General features: G+C 46.1%; 1 protein-coding gene across 7 annotated transcripts in view; it reads right to left on the reverse strand.

Moving 5' to 3' along the window:
• GRAMD2A (GRAM domain containing 2A) overlaps positions 1-12,782 on the reverse strand; it is a gene marked incomplete at its 3' end in the record, with an annotated part of 62,397 nt that extends 49,615 nt beyond the window's left edge. The window contains exons 1-2 of one of the 7 annotated variants that reach the window (XM_083586839.1): positions 12,689-12,782; positions 12,286-12,400 (exon numbers count right to left, since the gene is read on the reverse strand). Coding sequence is in view for 3 of the 7 variants with exons in the window: in XM_083586834.1 (XP_083442960.1) it covers positions 12,286-12,635 (350 nt within the window). Of the gene's footprint in view, positions 1-9,060; positions 9,887-9,988; positions 10,104-10,128; positions 10,392-12,285; positions 12,638-12,688 lie in introns of those variants that run through there. The other 6 variants (XM_083586836.1, XM_083586841.1, XM_083586835.1 and 3 more) reach the window with 6 other exon arrangements.
• Positions 12,783-20,485: the final 7,703 nt, after the last annotated feature.

Below are 20,485 nucleotides of genomic sequence, written 5' to 3' on the forward strand. Positions count from 1 at the left end.
GCTCAGAGCCTCTGCCTATGATCTTGGAGAATTCTTGGAGAACAGAGGAGGTCCCTACAGACTAGAGGTGGGCAAATGTTGTCCCCATCTTCAAAAAGACCCAGGAAACTACCAACCAGTGAACTTGACATTGATAGGGACAAATATAAGGTTCTGCATTTAGGCAGGAAGAATATAAGATCGGGGACACCTGGCTTACAGTGGTACCTCCAGTTGCGGACGGGATCCATTCCGGTGTTCCGGCCAGATCCTGAGGTTTTCGTAACCGGAGAGACCACTTCTGCGCATGTGCACACGACCAAAACCCAGAAATATACTTCCGGGTTTGCTGCTTACGTATCCCAAAGTTTACGTAAGCGGAGGGATACGTAAGCGGAGGTACAACTGTACATGTGAAAGGGTTTTAGTGGATCACAAGCTTAACATGAGTCAACAGTGTGATAAAGCAGCAAAAAAGTTAATGCCATTCTAGGCTGCATCAGCAGAAGTTTAGTATCCAGATCAAGGGAAGTAATAATACCACTCTATTCTGCCTTGGTCAGGCCACACCTGGAATACTGTGTCCAGTTCTGGGCAGCATAATTTAAGAAGGATGTTGACAAGCTAGAATGTGTGCCGAGGAGGGCAACCAAGATGATCAAAAGTATTGCACGATGAGGGGTGCAGTTTGGCCTAACTGTAAGTGGAAAGGATCTAGTAACTTTTTATTGGGTTTTATAAACAAGGACCATAGGAATAATAAACACTGAAGTCTCACATCAGTTGTACATAACAAAAATAGCATAATGAATTTTCAGCAATATCTACAACATATGGTGCATTATTAGTGGTCAATGTATAGGTTCTTGGTTTGTCATTTGATTTAAACAAAGGGGAAACAGGATAGAACAGAATTAACAGATAATATTCAAAATTGCACAGCTAAATGCCCAGTAGCATAGCTAAATGCCCTTGTGATTATGCTTAGATTAAGTATGAGCAATAGTCACTTTTCCTCTTATGTTACTAATGAAACAATATACAGGAAACTCCCATTTTGCACACGTTCAAAGAATGCACAACCGTGCATGCGGACATCATTGCAACCAGAAGTGGCAGGAAAAGGGGGCGGGGCAAGGGCATAAGAGGGTGGAGTGGGTTTATATGCGTGTGGGTCAGGAACTCAACTCCCATGCAAAACGGTTGTTACCTGTAAAGTGTTGGTGTATTGATGAACATGGAAGCGGGGTTCAAATATAATAATTTATGTTTAAATTTAAATTTAGATCAACCAGACTGAGCCAAATGCGGGGGGGGGGGGGTTCATTTTCTGGAGTACTGGCATATGTTATGCAATTAAATCACACAGGGGTAAAGCCATCTTTCTTGATCTGTTCACGTGTCAACCACACTTTATTTGTTAATCTCTCCAGGAGGGCTGTTTCCCAAACTGTTTTGTGTCAGTTGTCGATCGTTGTGCCAGAAAGGCATTTCCAGTACAGTATCTGGTTATGTTGGATCTCGTCATTTGTAATAAATGGCTTATTAACTCTTTATTATGTGAATCCAGATTGTTGTCTAGAAATATATTTAACAAAGCTAATTCTGGTTAGACTTTCCAGTTGTTGTTCTTGTTATTTTAGTAATTTCTTTTGGATTCCAGAATCTAAAACTATAGGATTCCAGAAAGGCTGTCCAGGTGGTCTTAGGTGATTCCAAGCTGAACATGAGCCAGAAGTACCATTTTAGACAGCATTCTAGCCACAAGAGGCAGCCTCAGATCCACCCAGAGCAACACAAAGTAACACAATATATAATTTTAAAAATGCATAACAATTACAAGAATGACTCGCTCATTCTTTGCTTTGAGAGCATCCCTGTGACCTCTGTGCTCAAATTTCCCTTTCTGCCAAGCAAAGCTGGTTTTCATTTTCAAAAACTGGCAAAAAACATTTCACCACGCACAAAACCCTGTAACACTAAAACAGTAGCGATTTAATGCCATCAGCCCCCCAAACGCAACCCGAAATCAAGGGTGATGTGGTTACATAAACACATCAGAGGCATACCAAGGCTTAAAACTAAGGCCGATATATTTTCCCCGTTTTTAGAACACCAAGTTCATCCTGATTAGGAGGCCAACAGCTGTTGGCCTCTTTCCGCAAAAGGCTGCCGGCTGACTGGCTGAGCCCTCAAAATATACCCATCCTCGTCGCTGCATCTTGCCCGCAAGAATTTCAGAACCGATTCACAGATGGCCCCCTCCCACAGGGAGATGAAGATGCACAACTCACTTCCCAAATCTGAAGGACCACCTGCTCCCGCAGGAACCTACCCGAATCTTAAGTTGGGTATTAGGGGCTGTGATCTAGGTCGGCTCAGAGGTTTGGACTAGGAGTGTTAGCTACCAGGGAGATGGCTTTCCTTTGTGGCAATGTCCACTTGTGGAAATTTCCTTTCCACAGCAAGCCTCCTGGTGCCCGCTTTACGAGCATTTAGGACCTGGATTTAAAAAAACCAGTTACCCACAGACAGTGCTATTTTTCTAGAAAAAAGAGGTGCCAGAACTCACCATGAATGCCTCCCTTGTCCTCTCATAATGGCAATGGCACCCACCTGAGAGGTGCTGGAACTAAGTTCTGGGGAGTTCTGAATGAAAAAAAAGCCCTGCCCACAAATTCAGTGGTATTAGGATTACGTCGCTAGTGGGGGGTTTTGGTGACCATTTCTCATTTGCAGGTGGGAGATGAGCACCAAGGGTTTCACTCATGCATGGCTGTTATCTTCTGGGAGGCCCATTCAGAGATGGAGAACCAATGGCCCTCCAGATTCCGATCACCCCCAGGGTCAAGTCTGAGGGGAGTTTTAGTCCAGCTACATCTGAACAACCATGGCCTAGGCAGACTTTTGGGGTGGATCCAGTAGGGCAGCTGTTAAGGTTGCAATGAATTTAGTTTTTTATTATTTATTTATTTGCCCCCTGACGAGACTCAAAGACAGCTTATAAGAACCAGGGGGGACAAGCATTAATAAACAATTAAAAATTGATAAAATTAAAATTATATACATATATAAAGGCTATGAAAACCAAGACTCACAATAAAAAGAAAACGGCACCAGCCAGTGTTAATAACTCAGATATACAATCTAATTGCCAAATGGCACCTTAAACCTGGATTATGGTAGCCACAATGGAATGTCTAAGTGCCTTTTTTTCAACAATAATGTTGTTGTTTGTTTGTTTTCATTTCTATACCACTTTATTTTAAAGAACAGATCTCAAAGCGGTTTACAACACACTGAAACATCAAATAAAACCATCCAGAATAGATCAGAGTCAAGCTTCAAGGAAAATATTTCAGATCCTCCTCGAAAGGACATTTTGCTTTCCCTGGTCGCCAGCCTGGCAGCCAGAGATCTCCACGTGGTCGCAGTTGGACCCGCGCCAGTCACAAAGTGCGCCTGGCACCTGGCTATTTTCTATCGCTGAAAACCTCAGTCAGCATGGCCAACCGTCAGGGGTGATGGGAGCTGCAGTCCAGCAACCACAGGTTAGGTAAAGGTAAAGGGACCCCTGACCATTAGGTCCAGTCATGACCGACTCTGGGGTTGTGGAGCTCATCTCGCTTTATTGGCCGAGGGAGCCGGCGTACAGCTTCCAGGTCATGGGGCCAGCATGACTAAGCCGCTTCTGGCGAACCAGAGCAGCACACGGAAACACCGTTTACCTTCCCGCCGGAGTGGTACCTATTTATCTACTTGCACCTTGACGTGCTTTCGAACTGCTAGGTAGGCAGGAGCTGGGACTGAACAACGGGAGCTCACCTTCTGATCGGCAAGTCCTAGGCTCTGTGGTTTAACCCAAAGCGCCACCCGTGTCCCTAACCATGGGTTAGCCACCCATAGAAAATGAATGTGGGAAGCAGCTCCTCATCAGAGAACCATCCTCCCTGGCTTCTCCGAGAACATAGCAAGGCAGCTTATGCAAGAGACCTGCCCGACAGAGTCCCAGTCAAGCTGTAGGCAGCCCGTCACGTTGCTGCATGTTGAGTCAAACTCCCAGGAGAGGTTTGCTGGAGAATGCCCACGCCAGGTCCCGAGAGTTTCGCGCAGCCAGCCTGAATTTCCGAGACACAGCCCTCATTCAGCAGTGACCTCATTTCCTTGCTCTATATGGGTACGGCTGCATTGCCCCAGCCTGCATTCCAGTGGAAATTGTTTGCGTGCAGATTCGGAGAAATGCTACGCTTCTCTACAGCCGGAGGCGGGGGACGGACACACACAGACACACGCAGCAAGCAAGGGCATCCTTTGTTGGCGAAATCATGCTCAGAACGAGGGCAGTGAAGACTTGACAAGTCACACTGCGCTCCTGCTTAAAGCACGGCAAATATGAAATAACTAAAATGCTAAAGGCAGCTTTTTGAGTCATATTTATTCACAGGGAGTTGGGGGGGGGTGTTGCAGGGGGTGGGGCTATGCTAGCAAGGAAGAAAAAGGCTAAGCAAAGTCCCTTTTTGTAGGGATCCAAGGCAGACAAGAAAAATATTATATAGCTGGGTCTGCAACAAAATGCCATGAGTCTTTGCAGTGTGCCAGCCAGCCAATGAATGCTAACCGTTCTCAGAATATTCCCAGTTCATAGTCATTTTTTCTCCCCACCACAAAACTGTCAGTATTCCAGCTTACTGCGCATGCTCAGTTCATACCAGGCTATCTCCCCGATATCCGACCACCCCATGTTATACCATACTCTCCCCAATGCTGAGGTGAAAAAAACAGGGCACACGTCTTCTGGGGCAACGCTCATGCACAAGTCACATGACCCACGCGAGATCACAGCCCCAAAAGGTGTGTTTTCTTCAGGGCACTCAAAAATGCGCATTTTGGGTCACCACCTGAAATTGCAGCCCTGCAAATTGCACTTTTATGGTGTGAGACGGTGTGAGGTCATGGCGCCCAAAATGGCCGCCGTGCTCTCACACAAAAAACCCTGAGATGCCCTGGTTTTATCAGGACAGTTGAGGGGTATGTTGTACTGCTGCAAATGTTGGGCTCCCCTGTGCTTGCTTACACTTTCTTCGTTTTGGCTACACAGAGGTTCACACTCAAATAATGAGTCCAATATTAATTGAACTCATAGGAGGGGTAGTCAATGTGGTCCCCTCAAGATGTTATTGGACTACAACCCCTATCAGCCCCAGCTATGGCTGAGGATGATGGGACTTGTAGTCCAAGTATATTTGGATGGCATTATGTTGGCCACCTCTAGTATATCACATCTTCTCCATTAGCGCCCCCCCCCCAAGTATAGGTGCTTAATTTTTTTCCCCTTCAGCCCTCACTTCTGCCTCCTCCTAAACAGCCAGATATTAATAAAATAAGAATATATTTCTGTAGGTGCCACTGCAATCTCTGAGTTGTGAGAGATTCCAGGGATTCCAGGCACTTACCCAGGGCTCGTGTTTTCTTTGGAAATGAGGCACAGTGGAAACTGTGCTATCATTATGATATATGGTTTATTTACACACATATACAACCTGAGCCAGCGATGGAAGGGCTGCCAGCATTACACTCTTGCTTCTCCCATAGCGTCTTGCTTCTCCCATAGCTCTGACTCTGCTCAGCTTGCTGCATTTAAGACATCCACTTTTCTCTCCAGCTTGCTGATGCTTACAGCCCGCAACTATTTTTCCTCCAGCTCACATCATCCCCAACTGCAATCCCAAGACTCAACTCTGCTTTGTCTCTAACTATCTCTCCCTTGAAGGAGGGGCTCAGACCCATCTACTGGCACAGAGTATTTGCTTTGTTAATCGCCCATTACCTTCCTTTTGTTCTCCGTAATGGCTCTTCTCCCAGGCAATTTCCTGAACGGGAAACTGGTTTCACCTGTATTTTAACACTAAATCCAGCACCTGGCAGCCCATTTTAATACTCCAACCACTGATTAAACTCCATCACCCACTAGACCCAGGAATTTTGGGGGAGGATCTAGCACCCAGGAGTTTTATCCTTTTTCCTTCAGCCTTCACTTCTGTCTTCTCCTAACAGTCACAGATTAATAAAATAAGAATACACTTTGCCAAGGCCCCCCTAGTGAATACCTTCCCCCTAAAACTACCAAGAACACAGAATACAGCAATTGCTTTGAAACAAGGACTTTACCTTTGGCAAAGCATGTATTACATCAATAGGATATAGCAATAGCTACAAGTATGGGCAATATTCATCCTGCTTCCTAGGCAGCGTATAGACTGTTACCTCTATGGAGCAATGGGACTGAGTTCTTCTTTAGCTGTTACCATGCTAAAGGCTCTGATCCAGCATAACCCTCACTACACAAAACAAAACACAAGAGGGGGAAGGACAGAGCCTCACTACAGTGACTGAATGTTCCTTGGGCTTTCCTAATTACAACTGCTGCTCTTAGCCACTTTCATAAACAGTGATGAAATAACCTGAACCAGATGGGCAAGCAACTTCTGATCTAATCAATTTAATTCCTAATGATTTCTATTGATTTCTTAGTCCTTGGACAGCAGTGCATTCCTGCAAGGTGTTGCTAGGTTCATTTTTCTAATGCACCACACAAGAACTTCAATGTCCATCCTTCTGGGTGTTTTTAAAAAACCAAATTGCTCTAGGAACTAGAAATTATATGGAGACGGCAGAAGAGGGCCTCAATCATGGGTATAATGCCGACAACCAAAATGCTCACACAAAAATGTGAATGTCTCTTGCTGCTGTACTCAGGTCACCTCCGAGAGCTCGTTTTGGTTTTCCTCAGGTAGGTCTTGGAAATGCAACAGAAACCTGCCAAACTGGTTCGACCAAAGAACTTGGTGGGATCTTAAAAAATGAGCGCATATGAAGGATAGCTGGACAGGGCAGGGTTGGCAGCAGCTGGTCTAGGGAAGGACTGGGACCTTCCAAAGTTGACTGGGTTGTGTGTGCAGAGGGAGTGGCAGTGGGAGGCTGCAGCAGCGATGCATCACAGATGGTTCCTGTTATGTACTGAGTTGAATAGGATCCAAACTGCAGCAGTCTGATTGGTCCTAGAACAATAGGATCCAAAAGGCAGCAGTCTGATTGGTCCTAGAACAATAGGATTCAGAATGCAGCAGTCTGATTGGTCCTAGAACAATGCAGCAGTATGATTGGTTGGCAGGAACCACCCAATCATGCTCCAGATAGAAGTGAATCCACAACCTGATTGGCTTACAGTAGAATTCCGGAATTTGCCAATCATGTGCAGCCCATTGTGTAAATAATGTATATAAAGCAGATACTTTGAGGGGACTTTCATTCATTCCTCCTCACCACTATGAGCTGAATAAAGAGCATGAAATCACTTTGCGACTCTGAGTATATTTCAGTTCCCCACCTCAACTTTGCATGCAGAAGGTGCCAGGTTCAATCCTTGGGGTCCCCAGTTAAGGCTGGGAATGTCCCCAGTCTGTAACCCTGGAAATCCTCTGCCAATCAATGCAGACAACACTGAGCTGCATGGACCAATGGCCTGACTTGGTATAAGGCAGGTCCTCATGCTCCTGTGGATGATGAAAGCAGCACCAGACTCCTGGCACTCCCTCAGCCCAAAGTGGCAGAGAGAAAGGGTGGAGGAGGCAGCTACAGTGGCCATCTTCATTATCCCAAATGTCTCTGGGCCCCACCTCCAACACTGTGTGCATCCAAGCCAGGGCTAAGAGGTATTAGGAGTAATTAAGACGGCAGCAGCTTCAGACACATGGCCTGGTACTTCTCATCACATTGGAGGGACATGAAAAATTCTAAAATTTATGGACCTTTGGCCTAATGCAGCAGAACTTGTTATATGCCAGGGTGGATTTGATTTAAATCACGATTTAAATCACTAGTCAGTAAGACTTGATTTAAATCATTTTTTTACAGAAAGACGACTCCTTAATATTTACAACCGGATGAAGGTTTCATTTTTGGAATAATAAATGTTCAGAGTAGTTTTTACAGTTATAGCAAACATTACTGATTTGGTTATACTATTAGAATTGCATAGACAGATAATTATGAAATTATTGTGAGGTTTAATAAGTTAATTGTTTATATTTGGAGAACTTTTCTGCTGTACATTATTGGAAGAGGAAAAATAATCATTTACTTAATAACAATTTGAACAATTTATTTAACTAAAGCAATAACATTATAGCATATGTATCCATGTTTGTTAACTGATGTGGTTAAACGGTTTTTTAAAAAAAACTTAGACTGAGTTTTAGCACACATGAAAAACTTAAAACAAATCCTTATTTCCTGATGGACAATAATAGAAAATAGAAAACTATCTTTAGAAAGATTTTTCCTCCAAAAGCATTTTAGTTGAAAAATCTGATTTAAATAAAAAAAACTGATATAAATAAAAAATATCTGATTTAAATAAATAAATCTGATTTTTTTTTTTTGTGTGTATATATATATATATATATATATATATATATATATCATTTACTTTTATCCACCCTGTTATATGCAATGTTATAAACTCAGATATATAAGCCAGGTTCCAAATGGCACCTTCAATCTAGGTTACGGCCGCCACGAAGAAATGGCTATTCGCCAGGTGATTGAGCTAGATGACCTTTGGGGTCTCATCCAATGCTACAATTCTACGATTCTACAATTCTCAGCTACACTGCTTGACCTGTAGCTTGCTCCTACAACCATTCACTTGTCCCAGGATGCAAGAAGGAGGAACACACACAGGGGAAACTGAAGTGATATTTCTGCTGGACTAATGCAAAGGTTTTTAAACTGTGGTCACCAATCCAGTGCCCCGAAATCTCCAGGTAGTTGCAACTGGACCCACGCCAGAAGCAAAACACACCTGGCGCCTGGGGAACTTCGAACACTGGTCATATGTTCTCAAAAAGCAATCACTATAGTCTTCCATGGATGGATCCCAAGTTATTCATCCACCGCTCACACGTGCTAGCAACAACGATAAACATTTGGGAGGAAGTGGCCACATTCAAGAATCTGGGGTCATTTAAGACAAGACATTGATCAGAATTGACGTAGGCAAGCGTCATAGCCGGTACATACCCAGGTTAGGAACACAGGAAGCTGCCTTATAGCATCGGCCCATCCAATTCAGTATCATCTGTGTTAAAGCTCATCTGCCCAGAATTTGGGAGAGAAGTTTTTCTGAGCCTTACCTGGAGGACCAAGCCCAGGAATTTCTTCAGGCACAGCTTGTGGCTCTAATACCCTACAACAGTCCTTCTACAAACCTAGATCTCCAAATATTCTGGGGTGTTTTCCTCCCAATTTGCCAGGCGGCCAAGCAAAACAATCAAATTTTCTAAGACAATACCCACCAGACTGGCGTCCAAGAATCAAATCAACCTGGGAAATTGGGACCAACTATAATTGTTTTGGCACTGGAGTGAAGGCATTGCCCACCTACAGAGAGCAATTAAGTCCCACCTCCAAGCCTCTGTTACTTTGCCTTGCCACCATCAAAAGCAGCTTCTGGACACAGCTACAGAGACAAAGCTACATTCAGCCGAGAGCCAAGTGGACAAGATGTTTGGAAACATACAGTCCTTTGGGAGAGCTGCAGCCACCCTGCATAGCTTTCCCTCCAAACTTCAAGGTCACGCGATGCCCCGGTTTCTCATATCCCAGCATATGTCACAGGGGAAAAAGAAAGCACTCTGGCAAGCAGCGGGGTGGGGGAAGAGCGAAACACCAAAAATAATTAGCATGCCCAAGTGTAGCAAAAGACAGCACAGCAAAAGGAAAGAAAAGGAGGGGAGGTGGAGGGAAATCAGACATTCTGTCCTCACTGGCAGAGATAGATGTGTAATAGTGCAAAGCAAACAATGCCGGGCCTGTTAGAGCAGAGAACGGCAGGTCTCCCAGACAGTCTCATCCACGCAATCCCACCCAGGGCAGGGGGAAGAATTTCCAGAATCATGCCATAAAGAGCTTTGTCAGCTGGCAGCCCCAGGAACCTGGCAAATCTAACCTGCAGATGACCCAAAGGAGAGGGAAATCGAAAGGGAACGGGGGGGGGGGCAGAGGGTGAGGGGGCAGCACAGGCTCCCCAAGCACCAGCTGAAGTGAGAGCATAACTGCACTCTCTGAAATAAAAGTTGTCTAACTCACCAGACACAGGCTTACAAAACTTCCACCTGGGAATCATTAACATACAGAAGCCCGCATGTGTCTGCTGCAAAACACGCCTCACTCGTCTCCCGTGACCTTCCCTGTTGGGCTCTAGGGAATCAGAAACGGCAGAAGCTTCCTCGTCAGTTTAGTTCTTCAACTCAGCAGCAACAAAGCCAGGATTGTGTATGGAGAAATGGCAAGCCACCACGGCTTCCAAATCTGCCACTCAACCTCTCCCTGCCCAATACGGCCGTATGATGCAATTTTAGCAACTGGGACATGTGTCTCTGGACAGCAGGCATCGCTCTCAAACCTGGAGGGGAGTTGGGCACTGACAGGAAGTATCAAGGCTTTAATTCCAGAGTTAAAAGAAACTTTTTAGCAATAGATCAAGCATCCGAAAAGGCCACCAGATCCAAATATTTTTAGAAGTGTTCCTTGCTATCTTGCAGAAACACCCGAGTCCAGACATCAGCTCATCTCCAAAAACTGAACTCATTCTTGCAGCCTGTTCATCCTCATAATGCCCTAGCTTTGTAAGAGTGAAACGGGTTAGGATCCAGCCTTACGCTTTGATTATTATTTACAATATTTCAGACTCACCCCTTATCATTCATGACCCCAGGACAACCACAAACAAACATTCCATGTCACAAAAGCAACGGAGCGGATAACATAACATAATCAGAATACACCAAACATTAAGAATCTTTAAGACTGCAGCATAGCTCCTAACTTCCATCACAAGGCTGGCTGAATTAGCATCCTCCAAAAGCTTGAATAGATAGATCCACCTTAAGTTGGTGCCAAAAGAAAAAGAATCAGCAACAACCGTACCACTGAAAAGAATGCACCCTGTAAACATGGTGCCAACACAGAGAAGGCCTTTGAGAATTGTGCCTGAATTGACTGGCTCACCAACTGAGTGACATCAAGCAAGTAGTCTCTCAACTATAATTCTCTCATCAGCAAAACAGGTTTTTTGTTTATTTATTTTAACTATTCTACTACACCAGGTAGTGCAAACAAATGTTCCCAAACCCCTAAGGGATCATTTCTGAAACGTCCTGCTGCAATTTAATCAGCTTTCACACTCACTCTGGCAGTAATCAGCACAATAACCTTATTTATTAAATTGCATTTCGGTCCCATGTTTCCTCCCAGGAGGTCAGGCAATGCATGTATAGTTGTTCCCACTCTAACCCCATGTGCATTTTACCATCACAACAACCCTGTGAGGTAGGTTAGGATATGAACAGCCTACAGAGTGGGCTTCACAAATGACTGAAAGGAAGTGGGTGGGACCTGGGTCTCTCCCCCCCCCCCCCCGTCACTACACCACACAGGCCTTCTTCAGAATAAGGCTAAGGAGCCCACAGGCCTCCACGTGTCGCTAGACAACAACTCTCATTATTCTTGATTGTCAACAACATCCAGAGTGCCACAGTTTTCCCCATCCTGGCTTGAGAGAGGAAAACCTGCTATAGCAGCAGCTGGGATCCCATTGGCAAGGGGGAAATTATCCTGTGCTATAGGAGTTAAGACTAGGCAACATTGCCCCCCCCCCAGCCTAGAGACCCACACCAAGGTTGTTGAGGAGTGGCCCCTTCAGACTTTGGCTGCCATCAGGGAGATACACCAAGTCCATCTGTTACCAGGCTCAATCCCCCACAAGATGCTGCCACAGCCTTAGTCATGCAGATGCAACTTCAGCGACCGTACTTGGTGGTGCCATCAAGACAGGACTTTAGGGCAGAAGTACAAGGGCCCCACGCAGCAGAATGAGCAAATGGGATCCACCTGTTATAATTATTAACTACACACTCTTCGCAATTAGTTGAGATTCCTGCATGGCGGCGGGTTGGACTAGATGACCCTAGAAACCCCTTTCCGACTCTACAATTCCATCATTCCTTTGGTCTCAGGGCTGGTTAGCAAGGGGAAATCACAATATGTAAAGGCATTTTAAAGCGGCTTGCAGGCAGGAAAAGCAACGCAGCCGCGATTCTGGGCGGCTTGTCACCGTTTCAGCGACCATCTAAAGCAGCCCCCGTTTCCCCCTTCGGCCCCCAAGGCCAGCCCAGGGTCTCAAACGCCGGTTTGGCACCGGCCCGCGCCTCCCTCCCGACCCGCGTCAGGCGTGCCGCCCCTTACCCTTTCCTCGAGGGGCTGCCCTGGCCCAAAAGGTTCCAGACGACGGCATAAGCCAAGGCGCCAGCGAAGCTCCCCGCCTCTATCCCACCAGCGCTCCGATCCAGGAGAGACGAGCCTGGAGGGAAACCGTTTGCGCTGATCAGAACGAGAGCGAAGGCAGGAGCCGCCGGGTCCCGCTCTCTCCCCAGGCCGACCCTGGGCACGTAGAAGGCGCGGGGAAAGGGCTGCTGCTCCCCCGGCTCCCGATCCCCAGGCGGGCAGCAGCAGGACAGGGAGCCCCCCGCCCGCCTGCCCGAGGCGCGTCCCAGCCGAGGAGCCTCTTTCCCCGCTCCCGGGTCCCAGCCACGCATCCCTCCCGCGTTCCCACGTGCAGACTGACACGGGGATGATGTAACCCGCATACCTGCCCGGCGGCCCCTCGCGATCCCCCCTCCGCGGAGCCGTCATTCCCGGCAGCTCGCGATCGCCCGGCACTGGCCACGCCCACTCGCCAGCCTATTGGCTGCAGCGGCGGCGGCGGCGGTGTGGCCCTCCCTCCCCGAGTGCGCGCGCTATCCCAACCTCGCGCTCTCATTGGCTTGCTCGCTGACCCTCCACGCGAAGTCCCTCCCCCCGGGTTTGGGCGGGGTGCGCAGCGGCGGCTGTGTCGCTTCTTAAAGGGGACGCGTCCTGTGCTCGACGGGGCGGAGATCTTTCCGGTGATAAGGGAATGTGGGGTTGGTGGCGTGTCGTCGGTTTGCGCTCCGGATGAGAAACACTAGTAGCAGCATCCTTATGCAGTTCGGTGGGATCCACTCCTGTGTGAGTGTGCAAAAAATTGCAGCCCTGCAGCCTGAGCCTTTTGAGGTTTACTCGGAAGTAAGTCCGAGCGCATTGGGACTTGCTTCCTAGCAAAGGAAGCATTCATAGGAGTATTGATTGCCCTGCTGCCGCAACCCGGCTTGTGCACGTTTACTAAATGGCCCGGAAAAACGTGGGTTCCCTTGGCCAGTAAAGCGAGATGAGCGCCGCAACCCCAGAGTGGTTCGCGACTGGACTTGACTGTGAGGGGTCCTTTACCTTTAAGTACTTTAGGTAAAGGTAAAGGGACCCCTGACCATTAGGTCCAGTCGTGACCGACTCTGGGGTTGTGGCGCTCATTTCGCTTTATTGGCCGAGGGAGCCAGCGTACAGCTTCCAGGTCATGTGGCCAGCATGACTAAGCCGCTTCTGGCGAACCAGAGCAGCGCACGGAAACGCCGTTTACCTTCCCTCTGGAGCGGTACCTATTTATCTACTTGCACTTTGAGGTGCTTCTAAACTGCTAGGTTGGCAGGAGCAGGGACCGAGCAACGGGAGCTCACCCCGTCGTGGGGATTCAAACCGCCGACCTTCTGATCAGCAAGTCCTAGGCTCTGTGGTTTAACCCACAGCGCCAGTTAAATGGGGGTTATTCCCCATTGAAAAGCAATGAAGAATCACGTGACACCATAAAGACTGACATGAACCTTTGGGGACTAAAGTCCACTGCAACAGAAGAGCAATCCTCATATGAATATATTTATAGTATATACATGCACATGGGTGTAAAAGAAAACAGTGTGCAAGTTAGATGTTAAAGGGCGCCGATATGGAAAAAGGACAGTTTCTCATCACATCCACACGGCTGACCGCAAGAATCCTGGGAGCTGTAGTTTGGTAAGGGTGCTGGGAATTACAGCTCCGAGAAGGGTTCACTATAGTTCCCATGGTTGTTTGTAGGGGAGCCATGTGCTTTCCATGTGGTGTGGAGGTGACCATTCAGCGGCCTCCCTCAACTGTCCTTCCTGGCGGCCGCCATTTCATCAGCAGAGGAGGTTCTGCTGAGGAACCAGCTACATGTGGCTCCTCCCCTCCTTGAACTGTTTCTGTTCCAATGTGCACTGCACTGCAGATCCTGCACTGAGCAAGCGAGTTGATGACCTCAGAGACCGCCTTCCATGATTCCATTGACGCCTGCAACCACGTCACAACATGCCCCATTTATTCATTCAAAGTAGGTCAGAGTTGAGTGAGTTGACTACACACCTGGATAGCTCAGTCATAGAGCATGAGACTCTTAATCTCCGTGTTGGGCAGAACATTCCCGCATTGCAGGAAGTTAGACTAGATGACTCTTGTTGGTCCCTTCCAGCTCTGAGTGTTGCCCATTCTGCAGCTTGCATTAAATAAGGTCAAGGCAATCTCCTCGCTGCCTCCAAGCGTTGCCATGAGTTCCTTGGATAATCATTCCTACCTTCTAGTATGTGCTGATACCAACCAGGCTCCGTACTCCCACAAAGCCAGCGCGGTGGAGAGACTTTCTTGTTCCTTCAGCCTGTCATTATGTTATTTATTTCCATTCATTAAAACAAACAAAGCACCCAGCCTTGTTGCTCTGGGCATCTGCCACGAAAATGAACTTTCGCAATCCGGCACTGCTAAGCCCACTCTGGCACAAACTGGGAAAACACACACAGAGGCACTAAAACAACATTGGCTCAATCAAAGGCACCCAGGAGGAGACCGGAGATCCTGGAAGCCTTTCCCTTCACTCTCTCCTGCGTTTACGAAGATATCTGCTGGAAGGAGAAGCAGCCGCAGGGCAGGTCCACCCCATGAACTGGTTGTAAGTTAGAAGACAGGCAGATGGGGGTTGTCTGAGAGCAGTCTGTGGTTGGTGGGACAGTGCCCCATTAGCCCTAATGGACCAGCCTCCATTCCCGGGAACTATAGTTTACCCCTCACAGAGGCACAATTCTCAGCACCCTTAAACTACAGTTCCCATAATTCATGATTGTGTGCTTTAAATTCTATCCCCTCTCTGGGAACTATAACATGGAGGTGGATGGGAACAAAACTAGAATTGGTTGGGTCTGCCAGATTTGGCTCTGGCGCCACCTGCTGTTGGTCTCCTTGCATTCCGCCCTACCAGTCTCAACAGCCACCACTGGAAGATTGTTCTCTTGCAGTGAGGGCTTCCCACCTAAGGGAAAGATATTTAGAATCCATTTCAGCCAAGTGTGGTAGAGATTCTCAGGGTATAAATTCATTCTCTCATGAATTCCCCCAATTTATTTATGTTTGTTTATTAGTTTGGTTTTACAATTTTTTTAAAAATGAAATACTTCTTTTTTGTAATTGTTTTAATTTTTTATTTTCTGGTATATACAAAGCAATAGCAACAACAATTAAGACAAAAGATCAAAGGAAGAAAGGAAAGGAATGATGTCAGGAGAGAGGACGGAGTGGTAGCATTCAAAGAACAGCATTATACAGTGGTACCTCAGGTTAAGAACTTAATTCGTTCTGGAGGTCTGTTCTTAACCTGAAACTGTTCTTAACCTGAAGCACCACTTTAGCTAATGGGGCCTCCTGCTGCCGCCGCACCGCCAGAGCACGATTTCTGTTCTCATCCTGAAGCAAAGTTCTTAACCTGAGGTACTATTTCTGGGTTAGCGGAGTCTGTAACCTGAAGTGTCTGTAACCTGAAGTGTATGTAACCCGAGGTACCATGGTAGTTCTAGACAATTGTCCCTCAAAATCATATTATCCAATGTTGTTTCACCATAAGAATCCATGAGAAGGGGGTGGCTGGCAATCATATTCCTTAACTTTGATGTATTCAATAAATGGATGCCAAACTTCAGAAAAGTTGTCCCTTTTTCAGATTGCATAGGGTTTGGGTGTGTTGCTAAATTTTCCATTAAAGCATAGGTCCAGACCTAGAGAGATCAATAGTCTTGCTAATCTCCAGCCACAGGCTTCCAGTAGTTGGCAAAATAAAACATTTCTTGAGTATACTTTTGATTAAATATCTTTTTATTTTGTTCTTTAATATTGTCAATGGACTAGCTCAATAAAGTAGATGCTACTCTTAAAAATAATTAAGTTTGAAATGTCCAGGAGTATTAAAATGGTATTTACTTGGCAATGAAAAGAACAGCATGTAGATACCAAGCTGCCCCCCAAATCAATAAAAATCAATAAACAAAGCAAACTGAGGTTTTGCCCCCCCAAAAAAGCCCCCCCCCAAATCCTGGCTACGCCCATGCCTGAGGCCATCACTGTATCAAACGGCAGTAAATTCTGGACATCAATGCCACCTTGTGAGCTTTTCCTAACCCTTTTGGTCTGCTCTGCATGTGAGACTATTCTCTAATGAGAACTTGCAGGAGCTTAACCAGGCCTCACTAACTGTCATTAGGTTTGCCGGGTGACAAGTATCCCAGAACTTGAGTTTTCAGGGCCCAATCCTGATGTCACGGACGCAGAGGAATGGTGAGAGGAACCAGCTGGGGAACTCCCAAGAGAAGACTGGCTCAGAGCTCAGGGATTGATGGTGGGACAACAATGAGGGGTCAGAGGGAGAAGACTGGGCAGAGGAGGTGTTGGAAACTGAGGAGTTAACAGGGTTTAGTGAGAAGGGAGAGTCTGCAGCAGGGAGTTTAGTGTACCTCACTCTTCTGGCACAGCTGAGATCATTTTGCTGTTACAAGGCCAGCCTGCAGCATTGCCGGAAACTCTAAAGCAGACACCTGCCTCATTAACAGATCCCCAGGGAAGTTCCTCCAGCTCCCCATGGACCATCCAGCCTCCTCCTGCACAACAGATGATGCTCTAACAAGCCTCAGGACGCAGGGCCAGCTCCAATTGCTGCCAGGACTTCTGCCTTCTCCTTCACAGTTCCCTCCTTTAATGTAACCCAAAGCAACAAAAGGGTAGACTCTACCGTTTGCTAATCTCCCAGGAAAAGTAAAGTGATTTCAGAGAAATTGGGGGGGGCGCATATGAAGATGTCAAGGGCACCCGGAATAAAATCACACTAAACATAATGGAACTTGCAAATTACAATATTGATGGCATCTCGTATAACACAAGGAGGTTGTCAGGTTAACAATGAATCAGTTAGGAATAATATAGGCTCTAACGACCCAAAAGGTATGTTACTTGAATGTTTAAAGTGTATTATAATCATTTTTTAATGGCTGTTAACTTTTAAATTGCTGCAAAAATGTCAAAATATTGTTATTGGGGGGGAAATATAAGAAGATGGGATGTTGTACATATGTGGGTATTTGCTTATTAATAATACACCGGTTATAAATTGCTACCTTAAATCTGGAACGTTTACGTTGAAAACAACAGGGTACCAGGAAAATACATTGTGTGAAAATACAATGGAATATATGAGGGCTCTGTATCCTTTCTCTCACAAAAGGCAGCTGAACAATGGGAAATAAATTTGAGCTGTGGTTTAAAACAAAGTTTGAGTACAGATAGGATTTGGGAAAGGCTCTGTTGTGTTACCTTTTTCGTGTTAGCATCTACCGTATGTTGTGCCCATCTGGGTTTTTTTCCTCCTTAAAAAAATAATAAAAATAACCCTCCCTTCCCAATCAATTCAGATCTCCCCCACTACTTTCTATTCAAGGGCCCTTCCCTTCCATGTCATAGCCGCTGCTCTTCTGTAACCTGCCAACTCTTTTCCTCCAACTGTGCCTTCACTGAAATCCAGGGTTGTGATTGATGGTGAGGTGCTACAGATCCTTCAGTGGAGACTGCGCTCTTGACTTCATGCAAATCCAGGATTGTAACGTGGCATTATAGATCCTCCATTGCAGCTTGTGTGATGGCAGCCTTACTTTATATATATATAGGAAGACGTATTGACAACTGAGCTAGTTCTAGTCAAATAAGCTACTGTGGAAAACTGATATATAGGAAGCAAAGCCTAAGATGATGGAGAAGACTGCAAATCTGGTAACTGCTTGCCTCGTTCTGCTAATATTGGTGGCGCCTGACAAATAATATCACAGAACCTTTGACTGCATGAAGTCCTGGCCACAAAGCTACCCAGAACTTACAGGAGAGATTCAGGATAAACACTTAAAGCCAGAGATTGAATACTTTATTCCTTCTGAATGTCCCAAGTCTCTTACGTGCCAGACTGCAAATGCACACTGCCCTTATGGGACCAGATGGAAGATTTTCACATTGACAGAACCACATGTGCCACCCTGGTGCACTTGCAAAGGGGGACAAGCACATTGTGAAAGGCTGATACACAAATCAGACCAGATTTCCACAGATCAGGACTGATGAGCTGCTGATGCGAAAGCTGATATCCAGAACTTAGCTGCTCACCCGGCCACCCTCAGTAATATCTTCGGGTTAGTCAAATGAGAAGACAGGTCTAAGGAACCAACCAATTATAGTGGTACCTTGGGTTACAGATGCTTCAGGTTACGTGATTTCGGGTTGCGCACCACGTTGAACCCAGAAGTACCGGAACGGGATACTTCTGTGTTTCGGCGCTCGTGCATGTGCAGAAGCACTAAATCGCACTTTGCACATGTGCAGAAGCGCCGAATTGCAACCAACGCGGCGCTGCGGGTTGCGAACGTGTCTCCCGCACAGATCACGTTCACAACCCGAGGTTCCACTGTAGTTACTTCATCCCAGCCTCTCTAGGTGTGACCATAAACCTGCACAGCACCTGGGGGAACCTAGCCGGTTAGGTTTAGGTTTACACACTGCATCTTAAAGGCTAAAGAGTTCTGGAGAACACAAAAGCTTGCTCATTTTTTAATAATAATAATAATAATAATAATAATAATAATAATAATATCATCCTGGCTGGCCAGAAGTGGGAAAAGGTATCCCCAATAAGCATCACTTGAACACAATTTTTTCTTATCCCTATTCTGATCTAATTCCACAGCAGAGAAATCATTCTGAATGAGCTCATAGTATAAAATAAGATTACAGTAAAAAGGCAAAGGACCCCTGGATGGTTAAGTCCAGTCAAATCTATGGGGTGCAACGCTCATCTCTGCTGAGGAAGCATTTGACTGCAGACAGCTTTTCCAGGTTATGTGGCCAGCAGGACTAAACAACTTCTAGTGCAACAGGACACACACAGTGATGGGAAGCCACAGCACACGGAAAGTTTACCTTCCCGCTACAGCGGTAGATCTATTTATCTGCTTGTGCTGGCCTGCTTTCCAACTGCTAAATTGGCAGGAGCTGGGACAGAGCAAAGGAAGCTCACCCCATCGCAGAGATTTGAACTGGCGACAGCACCACCCGCATTCAAGTGTCCTGTCTTAATACAACCCCTCAGAGGCTTAGGACTGTCACCTATTCAGGTGTTGCAGCTGACTAAAACAGGCACATGAAGGAAGGTGGGCTATGGATCTGTTAACTTGACAAGCCTCTCAGACCAGTCAAATATGACTTTTGACATGACCATGCCGTTGCAGGAGCAGTGCAGATTGTTCCTCCTATCATCAGTTTGGCTAAACAGGAGCGGCTTGATTCATAAACAAACCATCAGTCTTCGGCACAACTTGCCATTCAGCTAGGTCGCAAAAGGACAGTTCTTTGGAGTCGTTTTGTTTTGTTTTCTCTAGGGGGAAAAGTTCTGTCAAGGTCACCTAACCAGTGCTTTTACCTTTGGAGTCTAATTTGATTATTCTGCATATGCTGATGCATCAGTAATTTGCCAGTTATAAGAAAAAAGTTCAGTTCTGAATCTAGGCCATGCTTTCTGAATCCAAGCCTCCTTTTAGAGGAAAATATTTACTAGGAATTCTGGAAAAAGCTCCCCCTCTAGTGGATGATTTAATAAGTACACTCAGTGAAATACAAAAATTCCCCAACAGTGACAATGTAGTGTCTAGACCCACTGCTTCCAGCTTAACTGTAAAATGGCATAAATTTGATGCACTTTTAGGATTAAGGAAATTGGGGGTGACTATATAAAATCTGCATCCACTAACAGTACTAGAGGCTTTGCATTCAATGCAACCGGAATTTCAGAGAAGGGCTATAGCTCAGTGGCTCAAGTTCAAACTGCAGGTAACACTCCCTTTCTGAAATCCTGGGCCTCCTAGGATCTAAGGCAAACTAAGGCTCAGGGGCTGGATCTGGGAATCAGTGTGTTTTTACATGAGTAGAATGTGTGCTTTTATTTAAAATGCAGCTCTGGGTTATTTGTGGGGCATAGGGATTAGTGTTTTCTTCTTCCCAAAATATACTCCGGCCCCCCACAAGGTCTGAGGGACAGTGGACCGGCCCCCTGCTGAGTTTGCTGATTGTTCTAACAGGATGAGCATTTGGGCTCCTCCATTTAGTATAGGCAACTAGAGACAGTAAGCTTATTGAAAAAGTTCCCAGAGGCCAGTTCTTGAAGATGCTT

This window comes from Podarcis filfolensis (genome assembly GCF_964270895.1).
Source record: "Podarcis filfolensis genome assembly, chromosome: 14".
Lineage (NCBI taxonomy): Eukaryota > Metazoa > Chordata > Lepidosauria > Squamata > Lacertidae > Podarcis > Podarcis filfolensis.